The sequence below is a fragment of the Diabrotica undecimpunctata genome, chromosome 10, assembly GCF_040954645.1.
Source record: "Diabrotica undecimpunctata isolate CICGRU chromosome 10, icDiaUnde3, whole genome shotgun sequence".
NCBI classification, from domain to species: domain Eukaryota; kingdom Metazoa; phylum Arthropoda; class Insecta; order Coleoptera; family Chrysomelidae; genus Diabrotica; species Diabrotica undecimpunctata.
The window spans coordinates 23,608,271-23,628,050 of NC_092812.1; the positions used below are offsets into that span (position 1 = coordinate 23,608,271).

General features: G+C 33.7%; 1 protein-coding gene across 2 annotated transcripts in view; it reads left to right on the plus strand.

Annotated features, from left to right (window-relative positions):
• LOC140451858 (E3 ubiquitin-protein ligase Rnf220-like) overlaps positions 1-19,780 on the plus strand; it is a 466,577-nt gene that overhangs the window by 424,362 nt on the left and 22,435 nt on the right. For both annotated transcript variants that reach the window (XM_072545768.1, XM_072545767.1), the window contains 4 exons: positions 11,449-11,663; positions 16,086-16,235; positions 16,982-17,251; positions 19,388-19,600. In XM_072545768.1, coding sequence (XP_072401869.1) covers positions 11,449-11,663; positions 16,086-16,235; positions 16,982-17,251; positions 19,388-19,600 — 848 coding nt within the window. The remainder of the gene's footprint in view (positions 1-11,448; positions 11,664-16,085; positions 16,236-16,981; positions 17,252-19,387; positions 19,601-19,780) is intronic.

Genomic DNA, 19,780 nt, shown 5'->3' on the forward strand with positions numbered 1-19,780 from the left:
AGTGTATAGTAGACGCGCTAGATAACAGTAATTTAGTTCTGCTAAACGACTGTAGACCGACCAAAGTAACAAGACCTAATGAACTTCCATCAATGGTGGATCTATCCCTTGTTACACCAAATCTAATTGGATACACCACATGGGATCCTGTTCCCGATACTCTGGGTTCAATTCACTTACCTATAGTAATCACTATCGACTTGGACTATCACCCATGTACAATAATTCCTTCATCTAAATGGAAAGAGTCTTCAGCAAACTGGAATATCTTTAAAGGTCATATAGAAAAAACATTATCCGAAAATATAATCGATAATATCACTTCAGCGGAACGTTTGACTTCCTGTTAAAGACAATTGACGATGCTGCCTCATTTTCTATGAATATCAAAAATTCCTTTCAGCCAAAATCTCGAATTCCAGTCTGGTGGGTGAATGCAAAAATATGATCATTTCACGAAAAGTTGCTTACAAAAGATACATTGAAGCATCAAATTTTGAAAACTATATTAAATACAAACAAATTCAAGCCAAAAGTAAACTCCTCTTTACAAACAAACAAAAAAGTTCGTGGATTAACTTTGTAAATACTTTAAACAAAAATACTCCCATCAGTAAAATTTGGAATTTTGTTAATAAACTAGTGAATAAAAATTACCGTACAAGACGATATCCCCTGCCAAATGAACTAATAGAAGAGTTGCTCGACAAATTTGCTCCGCCATATGTTGACCTTCCAATTCAGGATAACAGTAAAACTTGTAAATACAATATTTTCCAGGAAAGTTTTGATATGATAGAATTTGAGGCTGCACTCAAGTCTTCAAAGTCCTCGGCTCCGGGGCGCGATCAAATTACTTATAACATAATATATGAATTACCTCTTATAGCTAAACAAAGTTTACTAACAATTTTCAACGATTGGCTTTTCAATGGAAGATATGTGGATCATATGAAAGAAATAGTTATTTGTTTAATTCTTAAACCTAATAAAGATAAAACACTCTCCTCTTCTTACAGACCGATATCATTAATGTCTTGCATATGCAAGACATTTGAAAGACTTATTAAGACTCGATTAGAATGGCTTATAGAACATTATAGTATCCTTCCAAGTACACAATATGGATTTAGGGCTAGTGTTGGTACACTGGATGCAATATCACATTTAGTTACCGACATTCAAATAACGTTTTCCAGAAACAATTATCTTGCTTGTTTGTTTTTAGACCTAAAAGGGGCATATGATTCTGTTAATTTAACCATTTTACACAAAAAACTATATGATATAGGATTACCTCAAAATATAGCGACTAATATTGTTCATCTTTATAATAATCGTGTTATATATATTAAAGATCATTTAAACCAACTACACGGTCCTAGAATTGCTCATACAGGTATTCCACAAGGATCAGTTTTAAGTCCGTTATTGTTCAACATATTTTCAGCAAGTATTCATGGCATTTTTGACAACACAATCAATTGCATCCAATACGCTGATGACATATGCATCTATACAGAGCGTAACTCGTATACTGACTGCCTGGAGGCTCTGGAATTCATCATGCAAAACGTTAATAACTGGGTAAAAAATCAAATAACAAAAATGTATATAACTACTTAACAGAATTTATTTCGAAAAGTAACCTCAATTTGTAAGTTCAGTCAAAAAATAGTAACCTTTGTTTTATCCCATTTGTTTTAAACCTACTATCCGTGACCCTGTCTAGTTTGTGTTTTAATTAAATGTCTTGATGGGTCCCTAGACGAGAAGCGAGTAACCATGTTTGTTCCATGGATAACCAAATAACCAATAATAAATATATTGTGATAATTATTTTCTTTTGTTTCCTTTGGGAAGAACTTAAAAAAGTTGTGACTCTCTGAGTGGCAAATGCCTATGCCAAAAAAAAAAACATGAGCGAAAATTACCTGCCAGTGCTGGTACCTTCCTATTTAAATTTATAACTAAAATTATTATTTAAAAAAAAATTCTATTATATTTTATTATATTTAGTTGAAGTAAAATAAATTCATAACATTTTGATTAAAAAAAATATGTTATTTATAGTTTCAATGAAAAAAAAAATACTACAATTATTTGAATTTTTTCGCAAAGGGTGGTTTTTATAAAGGTAGAAATTATGTGGTATAAAATTAAAACAGTACAGAAATCTAAATTTAATGTCAATGGATAATTAAATAATTCCAAATTGCTTGAATTTACAATGATATGATTTTTTTTTGTATAGGGGTAGTTTTCACCCCTAAAAAATCAAAAGCAATTAACGCCACGTCTAGTGGAAAGTAAGTATAACCTAAATCCAAATGTCCGTGCAAATCTGTGGGACAAGGTATTCAATGACATTTTTTTAATTATACCTATTCTATGAGGTGGGATTTAGGGGTTAAACTGTGATAAAACCTTATTATTTATGCTGTTTAATGTTAATTGACATTGATTCACTTCATTAAAAAATGATTTGAATCCATTACCCGCTTTAATTTACAATTAAAAGATTTTTTCTAATAGGGGTAGCTTTCGCCCCTAAAAAATAATAACAAAATAAATAAGTAAAAAAATCCACAGTTTCGCCTTATTTCATGTTCATTTACTAGAGTAAATAGTTTAATAGAAATTCAACAAACATTTAAGTAGTCATCCATATAGTCGATGTAATTACAGCACTACTGCGTAATAAGTTATTTACCAAACTTATTATGTTTAACACAGCCATTAAAAAGAGTTTATTTATACAGACTTCCATATTAAATAATGACGACTATATTTGAAAATTATTTTTAAACCTCAAAGAAGTTATTATTAGTGAAATGGTATTGTTAACAAAATGGCTTGAAATATTTACGGTTGCACTTAAATAGAATCTAAAACGATCGTCAAACATTCCCATCCATGTGATGGATTAAGACACGCCAGCATATTTTCAGGCGTTTCGGTTCTTCAGTCCTTTTCAGGCTACGTCGAGTCGGATTCAGGGTGTAAATTTTAGCAAACGGTGAACGGTGGCTCGTGATGACTTAAGCCTACTTCATCCCCCTTTTAGCTTGTGCTGATTTACGTTTAGGGTACACACGGGCATGGGTCTAGTCGAGCAATTAACAAGGTTAGTCTGGCTAATCCCATGAATGATGTCCGCTTCTCTGACTGATACCTCTATCGCTGCTCTCTCCTGCTCGATAAACCCTATATACTGAAGTACAGGTTAGATATCTATGGTCACAAAGTTCTACAGAGTGAGACGAGTAAAATATATTTAACATAAATATTATTTTAACAACTGAAATAATAAGTTTTAAAATTTTGTCTAATAAAAATTGTATGTAAACAATCATTACAAATAATAGAAAGTTATATGAAGGTTATTTAATAATGTTAACAATAAATCGAGTCAAATAATTGGAAATTAGATACACATAAATATCAAAAATACCTTTGACGGCACAGATAATTAACGAAGAGGTACTGAGAATAATCAGCAATAGTAAACAGCAATTAAACTTGTAGAAAATCTAGGAAAACATCTTTTTTTTGATTATACATATATTGGGGAACGTACAATAAAAAGTATATTTCCATTTCCCCTAATCAAAAATATATTAGAAGGAAATCGATATCATTACTGCAACTAATTATCAAAGAAAAAATAGAAGGTCGAAGAGATATATAATCTAGGAGCCAGACTGAAAACTTTCAGATTTTGTTTATCTCGAGACCGTGACACTTCTCTTAAAACCCTTTTTAAAAAAAGTTTTTCAGACATACATTAATGTTACAAACCGGTTAAAGTTTATTATGGGTTGAAGAATAACAAATCATTTTGTGATGCAATTGTGGGATGTATTAAAAGCTGCTGGATTTGAGTATCTTCTGTCTAGAAGATTGAATCAAGATGCTTTGGAAATATTTTTTGGAAAAATGAGACAAAGCATGGTAATTAAATCAACCCAACCATCATTCAGTTTCAAATGGGCTTTAAGAAATTGTTATGTTTAAATTTGTTAAATTCTGGTATAGACAATCTCTACTCCTTTCATTTTGATATCATCATCATCATTGGTGCTACAGCCCTATAAAAGAGCCTCGACCTTCCCAAGTCTATTACGCCAGTCAGTTCTATCCATTGCCAACTGTTGCCAGTTTGCTGCGCCTATTTGTCTACCATCCTCATCTACACCATCCCTCCATCTGAGTTTTGGTCTACCTCTACTTCTACTTCCCACAGGTTGTGACATAAGGATTCTTCTAGGAGGGTTGTTCTGCTGTGATCTTGCCAGATGTCCTGCCCATCTTAGTCTTCCTATTTTTATAAAGGATACTACGTCTTTACCACTAAATATATGTTTATATCTGTGATATATCTCGTAGTTGTACCTCCTTCTCCAAACACCATTTTCACAGATGCCACCAAATTTTTTGATGCCACCAATCATTTTGATATATTTGTTTTTATTTGTTATGTCTCCATCACTGTGGGTCTGATTACTGTCTCGTAGACTCGCAGTTTAGCTGTTCTTGACATATTTTTTGCTTTCAGTAATGAGTTTAGTGACCCCATCGCTTTGCTTCCCTTCATTAATCTTTTGTCTATCTCTTTTTCTTCTTTTCCCGTGTTCGTTATGGTTACTTCTAAGTATTCAAATTCTAACACTTTTTCAAAACTATAGACAGTCTCTGCTCCTTTCATTTTGATATATTTGTTATTATTTGTTATGTCTCCTCTTATTTCCATATATTGCGTTTTTGTTTGGTTTATTATTAATCCGTATCTTTTCGCTTCTTCTTCAAATTTCTAGAAAACTTTTTCTAAATGTTTTTTTGTTCTCGCTAGTATCACCACATCATCCGTGTAGGCTATGCACTGTTCCCTACTATTGAAAATAGTCCTGTTTGTGCTCATATTTGATCTTCTTACGATTTGTTCTTATACTAGGTTCAATAAATTCGTTGATAGCGGATCCCCTTGTTTTAAACCTCTATTTACTGTAAACTGTCTTGAAAAGCTTCCTTCCATTGTTACCCTATTCATCGTGTTCCTAAGCGTCATTCTCGCTAGCCTTATAGGCTTTTCTGGTATTTCTAATGTGCTGATGGCCTCATATAGCATCGTTCGATTTAGGGAGTCATATGCTTGTTTAAAATCGATAAATAGTATAATAATTGTATTAATTTTAACATTCTTATTTGATGAGTAGTTGTTCTTACTGATCTAAAACCTCCCTAGTATTCTCCAATCATTTTGTTATCATATTTTATTAATCTTTTCCTAATCATTTTTGCAAGTATTTTATAGGCTATTTCTAATAGTGCTATACCTCTATAATTTTCGCACTCCGTTTTGTCTCCTTTTTTATAGATAGGACAAATAAGAGCACTATTCGATTGTGTCGGCATTTCTTCCTTTTGCCAAATTATTAGTGTGAAGTGAAATATCCTTTCCTTCAATCTTTCGTAACCTTCCTTAAAAATCTCAGCTGGGATACCACTTTCTCCTGCACTTTTGTTATTTTTTAGGTCTCTTATTATTTCTTTGACTTCATTCAGAGTTGGTTCCTCGCACGTCACTTCTTCATCTTCTTGCAAATTCTTATTTCCTTCAAGTTCCTCTTGTTGGTCTGTATTTAACAGATCTTCGAAATATTCCGCCCATCTGTTTAATTTTTCTTTTGTTTCACCTAGAAGTTAGCCTTCTTTGTTTCTGCAATACTGTGTATTATTCTTTGTAGTTTCTCTGGATTTCTTAACTTCTTGGTAGAAATTCTTTACCTCTTTGTTTATGTAGGCTTCTTCTACGTTTTTCAATTGCTTTTCTAGCTGTTCTCTTTTCTTTCTTGTGCAAATTCTCTTCACTCCCCTTCTTCTCGCCACATAGTTTTCAATCGCATTTCGAGTATTTTCTTAATCTACTTGTAATTTTGCCCTGTTTCTTCTTGCCAAAACATTCCTACAGTCTTTATCGAACCAGTCTTGCCGTCTTTTTATATGCTCTGTTCCTATACACTTTTCCGCTGCTTCCGACATGCCTGTCTGTATGGTCTGCCATTCTTCATCTATATCCTGTTTGACTGAATTCTCTAGTGTTTTATTTATTTCTTCTAATTTCTTCTAATTTAATCTATCTCTAACAGGTTTTGGTATTATTGGTAGTTCTTGTTTTAGTTTTGCTATTATTAGTGTATGGTCACTGTTGGTATCTGCCCCTCTGGAACTCCTGCAATCGATTACTGCCTTATCATGTTTGTTATATATAACAAAAATCCCAAACAGTGAACACACTAACACACGCTACCAGTGAAGATTCTAACGCACACCAGATAAAATTTCACTGAACAACACTGGTTCCGTTTAAAACATGGCTGATTCCGTCTGCGCGAACGAGATGCGCGTACTCATCTCACCAAGCACTGTGGGCATTCTAATTGTTTTATTATTCTGTGATCTGTGGTACGGTTCTCCGTACGTAAAGAATATAAACCTGGGATTCCCCTAACATTATGTATAGCTAAACCGCCAGCGCCACGAAAAAGTACTTTCTCAATTAACAAAAGCGGGAATTCCTCGAGCTTCACGAGCTCGCCTGAGCCACCTGTGTCCACGACAAAAAAAAGAAGCAATTAATGGATGCGTTTCTAAAATTGAACCTAATGCTTTTAAATCTTAATTATTTCTGTAAACTTGTATATGATCTTTGGTTATGTCTAACTTTCATTGTTCTGGCAAATATGTTATAGGTATTTTAAAGTTTAACCAACCAATTTATTTATATGAAAGGTTTTACTTAAAAAATTCATCTGATTTTAAAATGTATTAGGTACTCCAAATCATTAAATAAAGTATTTATTTTATAATTTGAGATTTTAAATTTACCTAAATATAAAAACTGAATCTGTACAAGGACTTCGAGTATTTATCTCTTGATTTTTATCTTGTAATATAATTCTCAGCTTGTATTTATTAAAATTAATGTTAAAATTAAATTTAGTTATTATATTCTTATATTCCTTCGTTAAGAACATTAACATCAAATCGATTGCCAAATTGTATACATAAAAATAAAGAAAATATAAAATGGAATACATCAACGCCAACCTAAAATAAAATAACCATAAAGAAAACATAGTAAATGACTTAACATAAAGTTGTAAGATATCTCATCCTATATCCGGTAGTTGTAGGAGCTAAGTGAGCGGTTTTCCCGAGGTCTGTGAAAAGCAATGGAGTGCGGACCATTTCCTCTCAATGCATCATAACTGTTTGCCACACTCACATGTTCACATACTTATTGTGCCGGCCTACCCACTAAACCCTTGTAAAATATCCCACATTCCATTCTCGCAGCTCATTTGAATTCATAATACCTCCTAGACACACCAAACCACAGGAAACGACCAATTTTTTATTAAAATATTGCACAATTTTCACAGTTTTATTTTTGTTTGTTAGAAATTTGAATAGTCTGCAACTTGCTGGGATAGAAAAGTTGGAATTGTCGGAATATATTTCTTTGTTGTGTTTAACTAAAGGATCGCCATAAATGGATTTCAAACAAATACTTGAAAAAACAAATTACACGTGCTTAAATAATTTACTTCGTATTTAAGATTTAAATAAATTATCTCTTTGAATATCTAAAGAAAACAATACAATATACGAAGCAAATAGAGGAAAAAAGTCGTTTATAATCAAAAACAAAAATGAAGTTAGAACGAAGTTGGCCCAGGTTTAGCTACACATTTACATCCACATATTTATATCTATTTTATTAAATAGTATAAAAAAGCATTAAAAATAAGGGTTAAAAGAATCTGAAAATGCAATAGAAGAAAAAAACACAGTGAGAATATAATTATTCAAGAAAATTGAGAAAGCATTAACCTTTATAGAGAAGAAATTAATGGTGAATACTATTAAGAAAGAGTCAAAAAAACTAAAGGATAAAGATAAATGTTATATATACTGATTTGCTGCCATTTACTTTAACTCTCCACAGTTTGAACCATTTCTCTAGATCATTTAAATGAATTTGTCAATTTTGACAGGCTGTAACAGGAACCGAGCTAGAAACCATTATCACAGTATCGTCTGCATAGGTAGCAATTGTGCTGTTTACTCTTGTGGGAATATCTGCCGTATAGAGTAAGTATAAAGTTGGTCCCAATATACTCCCCTGAGGTACTCCCGATAGAATTGAAGATATGTTTGATACTGCTTTATTGTATCTGACCTGGAAGCTTCGATTGGTAAGATAGGATCTCAGAAGTACATACAGAGAATGAGGAAAGTGAGCTTTTATTTTAGATAGCAGCCCCTCATGCCATACTTTATCAAATGCTTGGGAGACATCCAAAAAGGCTGCAGTTCAGTATTCTTTCTTTTCAATTCCATCTCTTGCTACTTTAGCAACCCTAGGTACCTGCTCAATTGTTCCATGTTGTTGCCTGAATTCAAACTGATAATCCGATATTAACTTTTGTCTGTCGATTATAGAACTCATTCTTTGGAAGAGTATCCTTTGGAACAATCATATAAGCGGAATGACAACAAATAGAGTAGTAAAGACGGCAGGAGAGGGTTCCTCAATAGGAAGACCATCAGTAGGAAGACCACGAAAACGATGGAACAACAACTTACTGGTGGCACATTAAAAAACAGACAAACTCATCTCTACATAAAAAATGGAAGAAGAAGAAGAAGAAAAAGAAGAATAAATTTTCTCTTCTTCTTCTTTTTAGCCTTCTGTCGTCCATGTTTGGACATAGGCCTCTCCCAACTCCTGCCATCGGTCTCTATCCTGAGCAACATATTCCCAATTTGTTCCGGCTATTCTTTTAATGTCATCAACCCATCTCATCTGTGGTTTTCCTCTTGGTCGTTTACTTTCATAATGTCTTCAATGTTGTATTTTAGAATTCCAACGTTGGTCATTTTATTTAGCAGTGTGGCCCGCGAAGCTCCATTTAAGTTTGGAATTTTTTTTGTTGCTATGTCCTCGACTTTTGTTTTGGATCTTACCCAGTCGTTCCTCTTTTTACTGACAGTCGTATATCTAACATTGCTCTTTCTGTTGTGGCTAGTTTATTCCTGTTTGCCTTGATTAGGGTCCAGGTTTGACATCCATATGTCATGATAGGAAGGATGCATTGGTTGAACACTTTGCTCCTCAAGTTTTGGGGTATTTTGCGGTTCTTAAGTATCCAACTAAGTTTTCCAAATCCTGCCCATGCTAGTCTTGCTCTTCTAGTAATTTCCGCACTTTGGTTCTCTTTGTCAAATCTCAGGATTTGGCCTAGGTAGATATATTCCTGGAATTGTTCTATCTCACTGCCATTTATAGCTATACACTCTGGGGTCATCTGTGTTTGTCATTATTTTTGTTTTTTTCATATTCATTTTTAGGCCGACGTATTGGGAGCTGGCTGCTAGTTCCCCCATCATAATTTGCAGTTCCTCGAATGTGCTCGCTATATTCACTAGGTCGTCAGCGAATCTGAGGTGGTTTAACTTGTTGCCATTAAAGTTAATGCCATAGGTTGACCAATTTGTAGTTTTGGCGATATTACGTCTCCCTGTCTCACTCCTCTCTTAATGCGGATGGAATTTGTATTTTCGTCTAGCTGTACTATCATAGTTGCATTTTCATATATATTATGTATTAGTTGTCTATATCTCGAATCTATTCTACAATTATTAATAGCTTATTCTATGGCCCACATCTCGATACTATCAAACGCCTTCTCATAGTCGACGAAGGCAAGAAATACGGGTAGTTGGTATTTATTTGCCTTCTCTATCAATGTTCTCATTGTCAGCACATGGTCTGATGTACTATATCCTTTGCGGAAGCCAGCCTGTTCAACCGGTTGGTAATTGTCCATTTTGTAGGTTAACCGGTTGTTAATAATTCTCATAAATGATTTGTATACTTGACTTAGCAACGATATAGGTCTATAATTCTGTAGATCACATCTGTCCCCTTTTTTTGTGTAGGAGTATTACTAGACTTTCGTTTCAGGCTTTAGGGATTTTGCTATTATGGAGACATCTATTAAATAGCTCTGTTAGTACAGGGATTGTTAATGTCTTGCTTGTTTTCAAGAGCTCGGCAATTATACCGTCGTGTCCTAGAGCCTTATTATTTTTTAGCTCTTTTAAAGCTCTTTCTATTTCGAATCCCTTTATATTTGGTAGTACTTCTGATCCCACGTTTTTTATTTTTCTTTTGACGTTCTCCTTTGTTGTTTCATTAGGCTGGACTTGCGAGCTGTACAAGGATGTGTAGAATTCTTCGACAATATTTGGTATTTTATATTTGTCCTTTTCTGCCTTATTAAGTTCTCGTTCCATTTTTGTATATCGCGTTTTAGTTCTTTTTTAATTGTTTTACTAAGTTCTCTGTATTCTTGAGTATAGCGTTTGTTTTGCGCTAGTAATTGTCTGCTTTCCGTCATTAGCTGTTTAGTTTCATTGCTTATTTTGTCTTCTTTAGTCCATGTTTTCTTTGCGACCTGTAGTCCTGCTGCGAGAATGTTTTTATTTATGTTTTTATTAATCTCGTCAATTTGATAATTGATTATGTGAAGGATCAGATTCGAACTTATCCGCGAAGACCTCTCGGAATTGCTCTTCATTTGTTCTTAGTTTAAAGGCATCTATCCTCGTTATTTTTTTTTTAAATCCTTTTCTCTCTTCTTTCATGTTAATATTTATTTTTGCTCTAACTACACGATGGTCACTACCCGTTGTTACGTTGTTTATTGTTGTGACGTCTTCAAATATTCCTTTATTGTTTGAGAGAAAATAGTCTATTTCATTTTTGGTAGTTCCGTTAGGTGCGACCCATGTCCACTTTTAGAGAATAAACTTTATTGGGTTTTTATTGTGGTTAAGTCGTGTATTAATAAAGTGAACTTTCAGTGTTCTTGAAGCCAAATTATTATTTAAGTGTTTTTAGTGTTATTTAAGCATTAAGTGTAAATTTAAGCAGATAGTTACTTCGGTTTTAGAGGAGTTCGGTCGAAGTCTCCAGTCTCTAGATCTTTTGAAATTAACTTCCCATAACTTGTAGGTCTTCCATCAGAATCTCTTCAGCTTCTTCTATGTATTTTGCTTGTACTAATAAAGCACAGTCATCAGCATAACTAAACTTTGTTGATGTTGCTGTTGGCATGTCTGCCATGTAAAGGCTAAAAAGCAGTGGTGCGAGTAATTAATTTTAAATTTTTTTTAATTAAAAAGTACAGTTAATAAAGCGAAATCATGCCAATTGTTTTGAACGCACAAGAAATAGTTTATTAGACTAACTTTTTTATATTGTATAAAGTTTCGTCAGTAACTTCATGAAAATAGAATAACTTCTATTTCTTAAGAAATCATCATTTCTTATAAATAAAATAAATACATATTATTGACAAATATTTTTTGTTTCAGACTTTGTGAAAAAGAAAAAACGTGATCCTTCTAGCTGTCCTATTTGCGGTCTCACAATATCCCCCGGAGATTTGGAATCCCACTTTATGCACGAACTTGAAAGACTCTACAAACTAAGCGGATCAGGAATTGCAGCTTCAAGAAAAAGAAGCCGACCAGAACCTGGCAGACCACCAGCTTTGCCTGGCGATAGTGGTCCTGAAGGAAGATGGGAGGTAACTCGAATTTTAATATCTTCTAATGAATCAAACTACTTTATAAACATGCATTTTTTTAATACAGACCTCTCTTTCTTTGTTGGTATGGTTGATTCACCTCTTATGCTATACTTTTAAGTGCGTCAAGCGCAGCGCAATAGATACAATTAAATTACAGGGTTGCCACGGTCACTACACATTTTGAACGATTTCTTTGTATGTACAGAAATGCTGTTTACATGAATCATTCTTTTGCAAAATGATTATTGTATAAGAGTTGCATTTAATTATTTAAATTTTTTTTTAATTTCAATTATTTATTAAATAATGTTCTTCTTCTTCTTCTGGTTCCTATCCGTTTCGGATGTTGGAAATCATATTGGCAATCATGACCTTGCTCGCTGCGGCTCGTAACAGCTCCGTTGAGGTTTTCTTAAACCATGTTCTTAAATTCCGCAGCCATGATATTCTCCTTCTACCGGGTCCTCGCTTACCTTTTACTTTACCTTGCAATATAGACTGCAGCAGGGAGTAACGGTGCTGATTTCTCATAACGTGTCCCAGATATTGCAATTTTATGCGTTTGATCGTAAACACAATCTCTGCTTCCTTCTTCATTTTTTCTAGAACTTCCTTGTTCGTGATCCTTGCTGTCCATGATATTCTTAGCATTCTTCTATAAAGCCACATCTCAAATGCTTCAAGTTTTTAGTTCAAATAATGTTCAGTTATTATAAATTCTTTATACCATAGAAATATGTTAAACAAGCTAGAAGCGAAGAAATAAAAAACAGAATTTTGAATATGATCAAGTTCTCATCGCTGTCCTTGGTGTCTCTGTCTGAGTGTGAGAATATATATTCACTATTAGAATCTTCACCTAAATTAATAATTCATGATTCTATGGTAGTATCAAACAATGGTTCCTTTGAAAATGAAGTCATTGTCAATAATTTTCACCTTTTTGGAGACAATTTTTGAATAGAATTAGAAGTGAAATCTACATTCCGTATTCCAATATAATCTTTTAGTGCTCCCCAAACAAACTCTATTTAGTTTAAATCTTTCTAGCTTTTAGCCAATCTATGATTTTACTCTGTGTTAATGCTGATGTTGGTGCTTTATTCTCTTGAGTATTATGATAAAGTGCATTGTCCATTACAATGACACTATTGTAATTACTTAACAATTTTTCTTGTAACCACTTTTTTAGTTAACAAAATTCATATCATTATGGAAATCATCCGATTTTGTTTGGGACTTTCACCTCACGTAAGATCTACCGACAAAACCTGCTTCGTTCCCTGCACCCACAATGATTAAGCTTTGGCCATTGGAGCCGGTTTCTTCATTTCTACTGTTCGTTCATAAGTCTAACTAGTCGAGTATGGCTTGAAAGTAAATTCGTTTCATCACTAAACACAATGAAGTTTTTTTCGTTTATAAATTGTTTCTGTGTCTAATTGACCTAGAGAAAGTGTTTGACAGAATAAGACTCAAAAATGTAATCCATCTTCTGTATAATAGAGAAGTTCTCCTAAATATTATAAAAACTATCGAAAACATCTACCAAAACAACACAATGGAAGTCAGAATAGATCGACAATTTACAGAACCTATAAAAATAGGCAGCGGAATACGACAAGGGAATTCATTGAGTCCCATGCTCTTCAATTTAATCATGGATGAAATCATCAAAAGCTTTAACAAAGGAAGAGTATATAGAATGGGAAACAAAGAAATAAAAATGCTCTGTTACGCAGACGATGCAATATTGATAGCCCAAGATGAAAATAGTCTGCAAAGACTGGTCCACAGATTTAACAAAAGAACAAAAGAATTTAATATGACAATCTCATCTCAGAAAACGAAAACAATAGTAGTCAGCAAATAGCCAATCAGATGTAAAATAAAAATTGATGGCACCAGTATTGAACAAGTCATCATCATGCAACCTCTTCTATCCACTGCTGGACATAGGTCTCTCCCATTTTTCGCCACTCTTCTCCCATTTTTCGCCACCGTGAAGAGTGGCGAATTGAACAAGTAATGGATATAAAATACCTGGCAATTACACTGTCAAGCTATGGAGACCTGGACAAAGAAGTGAGAGATAAAGTAGAAAAAACAAACAAATTGGTAGGATGCCTTAATAACACTATATGGCGTAACAGACACATTAACACTTAGATGAAGTCAAGAATTTATAAAGCCAGTGTAAGACCTATAATAACATATGCCTCAGAAAGAAGACAAAACACAGCCACAACGCAAAGGCTACTGGAAACTGCAGAAATGAGAGTACTGAGAAGAATTATAGGAAATACGCTGAGAGATCGAAAGGAAAGTAAAGACATTAGAAGAAAATGTAACTTCTTCTTCTTCTCGTAGCACTACAATCCGGGGTAGGTTTTGGCTGACTGCACCAACTTGCTTCCATCTTGAACGGTCGTCCATAATAGTTCGGTCAGTGGGTAGCTCCATTGTTCTTAGATCTGACCATATATTGTCTCTCCATCGCATTCGTGGACGTCCTAAGGGCCTTCCTCCTGTGGGGGCTTCTATTAACTTGGCAAGGTGGTTATTAGGAAGTCTATGGACATGGCCAACCCATCTTAGACGTTGGGATTTAATCTCTTGGACTATATCGCTCGCTCTATACATCTGCTTGACCTCAGCATTTGTTCTCATTCGGTATTGGTTGCTATTAATGTCGTGATAAGGCCCAAAGATTCTTCTGAGGATTTTCCTCTCAAAACATCTAAGTTTTCTTTCAGTTTCTTTGGTCAGGGTCCACGTCTCACACCCATACATGAGCACCGGTCTAATCACCGTTTTATATATTCTAATTTTTGATGTTCGTGTTAGGCTTTTAGATTTAATAATATTGTGGAGGCTGTACATACATCTGTTTGCTGCCTGAATTCTTCCTTTAATCTCTTCCGCGATATCGTTGTCTGCAGTGATTGTTGCTCCGAGATATTTAAAACTCTCCACTATCTCTCCAAGATATTCTCAACCTGATTTTTGCTCTTACTAGGTAATGGTCTGTATCTCCATCTGCTCCCCTAAGGCTTCTTAAATCCAGCACATTATTTCCATGTCTAGCATCGAAGAAAATTTAACGTATAGTGTATTAATGAATGGACACAAAATAGAAAAAAGAATAAAATAACCACATAAACAGAATGGAGGAGACCCGTATCGTCAAAATGGCAAGAGATAAGTCACCAATCGGCAAAAAAAGAATCGGAAGACCACGCAAAAGATGGAGTGACAACCTTTCATAGAGGTATTAATCCGCCAATGAACAAGCAGAATTGCTTATAAAGAAGAAAAAGAAGACGAAGAGGAGGATTTTTGCGCGTCAAATGAAAAAACCGGATATATTTCCTACTTCAAAAATCTCAGATGTTCTTTTTATTATGTTATTTATCAAATTATCTGCCAGGCTAACCACACACTCTTGCAGTTTTTTTCAAGAATAGGTTTATCATAAGCTGCTTCTAGTTAAACAAATTTTAACACTGAATGTATTATTTCACGAGCCTGAGCATTCAAATCGCTTCAATTTATTCTGTTGGTCCATTTTTAGATTAAATGAACAATTACAAGAGTCAAAATCTCTTCTACAGTGAAACTATCTACATAAACAACTAAGCGGTTATCATCAACTGAGCGCTCTGTGCCGTAATTTGAAACCTCCTAACGCGCGCTGTATATTCACGTCTATTCGTATTCTGGTTCACCTGTACTATAGGTGAAGGAGGTACAGATATATTCTTCTTTCAGTTACCCTTCTCGCGCAAAAATTTTATTATATAATGAAGGCAGGGTTTTTATCGCCAAAAGTTATTATTACGGTATTTCGATAAATGGAATTCATTGATATAAATCTTATATCTCGTTCATGAAGGTTTTTGTTTCCGATAATGTCCATGAGTTTATCCTTGTTGTAATCTATGAAGCAGACTTAACGGCCTTAACTTGCCTGATTAATGTGTAAGCATCTTTGAACAAGATCATTAAAAGCAAATAATGCTTGTCTTATGCATACACCGTTACGGAGCCCAATCGCCTGTCACTGACATCATTCTAGTTTGGGATTATGTACACTTGTGTATATAATTCTTAAGAGAGTTTTTAACGTGCATGCCCATAACGTTCATTAGACTAATCATTGGGTAATATTTGCATTCTCTTGAATTCGCCTTCTTTGATAAATATATTGTTCATTTTATTAAAATAATAATAATATAAACTCTATCTTCTTTACTAATACCAAGACAAGGTCTGTAACGTATCGTAAGTGATTCAATCAAGGTTCGTTTTTACGTATATTCCAATGATCCCAATTTGAATTTTTACAGATATATTTCATTGTTTGTTGAAAAAACTTTGACGATATACACATAAAATATAGTTTTTTTTATTTTTCAGACCTTTCAACGAATTAAGACAAATAGGCAAGGACGTCTTAGAATCAAGATTCGCAAGAGGAAAGGTGATGAGATGTGTCCAATCTGCACAGGTCATCCACAAAGAACTCTAGAAGAAATTAATATGCACGTGGAACGATGTGTTAGAAAGGTAAGAATATATAGTTGAGTTTTGAAATTGTAGACACTAAATTCCAAGAATTATTATTCTTGGTCTTCCAGTGGCATACACAATTTTTCTTGTAAGAGTGGGAGGTAGCGTTATTTGTATTGAAGAAATATTACAAATTATAAATATGTACTACTATTCTCTCCGTAGATCTAAGAAATTTCTAAACAAATATCTGAGATCGGATATACTCGCAATGTAACTGAATAATTTAGGCATCTGATTATATGGACTAACAAAAAGTCAACTAACTGCAACAATTATTTGTTTAATATATATTGGTAATAAAGCTTGAAGCATGGAGCTTGAACTAATAATCAATTTATAAAAAGCGCGTAACAAATGAGGTAGAGAGAGTTGGTCAAAAGCAAGCCACAGGTCCTAACGCTTCAAGTCATTATTTACCGGGTTCGTGTCAATAAAACGGTCAATTGGGTTGGGTTTTACTTTAATCCAGAACATCAATTCGTTTGTCTATTAATAGATTAACTAATTTGTGCCTGATACAAGAAAAATATTCAAGAATGTAATTGCATATTAAAACATAGTTTTTAATTGCTAACAACTTTTCATAATAACAATTTTCGATATTGCGAAATATAAATGTACTTTACTCTTAGCGAAATTTAGTTTTTGTGACATACTTCGTATAAGATTGATAAAATTTGATATCTGACGTTTTCCTAACTAAACTTTTTTATCTTTAGAAAAATATTAATTTGTTACAGAATGTATTAAATGATGAAGACGAAACTGTAGATGTTGAAGGTGACTCCGAATTAGAAGAATGGCATGAATCCCAAAGAAGAAGAACCAGTTCTTTGGTTGGTGGGTTAACGATACCGACAAGTACAGGCAGAACGGAAGTGGACAACGAAGGAGACGACGTTATAGTAGACGGTGACGAGCCAGAAGAAAGCACATTCGGTCCTTCCCAGTACACGGAGAATGATGTAGTATTAAAAGAAAATAAAGACAAGGAAGGAGCACAATCGCAGGTAAATACTGTTTTAGATATTTTTTATTGTTAAACATTTATATTTACGATTAAGAAAATTTCACTTTGCATCTCGTGTTCTGTTGTTCAGTTGTTGATTTCAATTTTTCCATTTACTGGAAATGTGCAAGAAAAACATTTTCATGTTTTTCTTGAGGCTTTTATTTTCCTCTACTTTTTGGTTTATTGTTTCTTTTTTAAATTTCCTTATTTATGTTCCTATTGATAAATCAGAATCTTTTAGGACGACTTCGCAATAAAGTTATCTTTTACAAATATCAAGTTTGCACGGGTTAGTTCTTCGTCGCTCTGAAGAACCTTAATAGTGACAATCTAATCAAAAGAGGAAAGGTTTCTTAACGATCGGTAGTAGTACAGCTCCAGAGAGATCACTGGTTTCTAGTAATCTTAAAACTTTTGTACAAAATTCGTTCCTTTTATTAAACTCCATCAAGCTGGCCTGTGCTCCAGACAAGAGTCAACACCTGTTATGGGAAGTTAAGGATTTATCCTGGCTGTGCAAATCGTCAGACCTACAAAAGTTTCAGTTAGAAACCTTTCTACCATATGATGGTGTAAGGTTTAATTTACTTTTTCCCTTCTTTGCGGTTTCCGTGTCAACCTTTCTTGTTTCTGTCCATATCACTTCTCTTCTCTGCAATATCTTCCCGATTACTTCATCCCATGTCCGTCTTAGTCTCCAATTTTTTTCTTTTTCAATATTTTCGCTTTCTACGCTCTTCTCACTGGTACAATATTCTTCATTCGGTGCAAATGATTCTTATATTTGTGTTTCTTATTCTATCAATTTTGGTAACGCCTTTAACTCTTCTTAAAAACTCCATCTCTATAACATGTATTCAATACTTTAACGTTTTTATTGCTTCTTCTAGTTCTTCCTAGTTTATTGACTTTTCTGTATTATCTTCCAATATATTATTTTTTTCTTCATTAATGTCGTCTTTGTTTATATCCGTTAGCAGGTCTTCGAAGTGTTGTTTCCATCTTTTAAGTATTTCTTTTGTTTCTGTTATTAATTCTCCATTTTTATTTTTAATGCTGTATATTTCATGTTTTTTGTAGTCTTATCGTCTTTAGAGTTCTGTAGAATAGCTTATGGTTACTTTTGCTATCTTCTTCCATTTTCTCTCCGAACTTTTCCCAATTGTCTCCGCTATTGTTATAAAAATATTTTTACCTTTTTTCTTTCATTTTTATATTCATTTTACTTCTCATTTGTTTTGTCTTTCAGATATTGTCTCTATGCATTTTTCTTCAGTTTTACTTGCTTTTTTATTTCTTCGGACCATCACGCTGTCTGTTACTTTGTTGAGTCTTTTTTACTTGTTCTGCATACTTTCGTCTATTTCTATTATTGTGTTAAAGTTTTCGTTTATTTTTTTCTCAAATATTTTGCCATTTCTTTATTTCTTAGCTTATACGTTTTTATCGTCTCTTTTATAATTGGTTTTTCCTATTCGTGTTCTGTACTAGTCTTTTTCATATTTTTTATTTCTTCTCGTAACTTTGTTACTACCATGTAATTGTCCTTTGTGCAATCCCTTTTCCAAGGCAATTTTAAAGAGGAGATACGCCAGCGCGTTCCCCTGTTTTAGACCATTATTAATGTCAAAGAACGTAAAATTTTCTCCTTCAATTCTAACACATGAGCTTACGTTTTGCATTGTTAGTTGGTTCAAGTTAACGAACTTAGGGGGGATCCCAAAGTCTATCATTGCATTATATAATGCAGTTCTTTTCACACTATCATAGGCTGCTTTGAAGACGAATAGATGGTGTGTATCTGTCTTATATTCCAGTGACTTTTCTAGAATATAACACATAATATTCTGTAAAAAAATAACAAATAATGAGAATTAAGCCTAATATAACAAGTACAATTTTCTTTAATAACTCACAATGCTCTACATTTTGTTTCTATCAATGTTTTGATTTTATCAATTTTGACATTTCTACGCCGATGTAGAGACTTAACATGGCTAGCAGCCTTATTGATGCTAGCTGACGTATACAAAATTGTAGCATCGAATAATTGGTAGATTATATTACTCAAACACCAAATACTGCAAATGTGATACGATTAAATGGAATGACTTATAAGGGTATATTTTTTCAGGTAGCGACAGTTAATTCAAGTGTAGATGTGGAAGTGAAGGTGGAAAGTGGAGGGCAACAATGCGATAGCAACGTGAGCACCTCAGATGCCGAACCGAGCAGTAGGGCACAAATGATCGAAGAACTTAGGAATAGGATCAAACAATTAGAAGCTGAGGGAGGCGAACCAGCTAGTAGCACGGAAACGGAAGATTATAAATGTTTAATTTGTCTGGTAAGATTTATAACCTCTTAAGTGATTGGAATTGCAGAAATCCGATAAATATGCTTAATGCCTTCTATTTCGAATTCAGAACATTTTTATTTTTCTTAAAAAACTATTGAACGAGAAAGTTCGCACTGTCTAGATACTCTCAATAATAATATTCTAAAATTATCAAGTATATTTTATTTC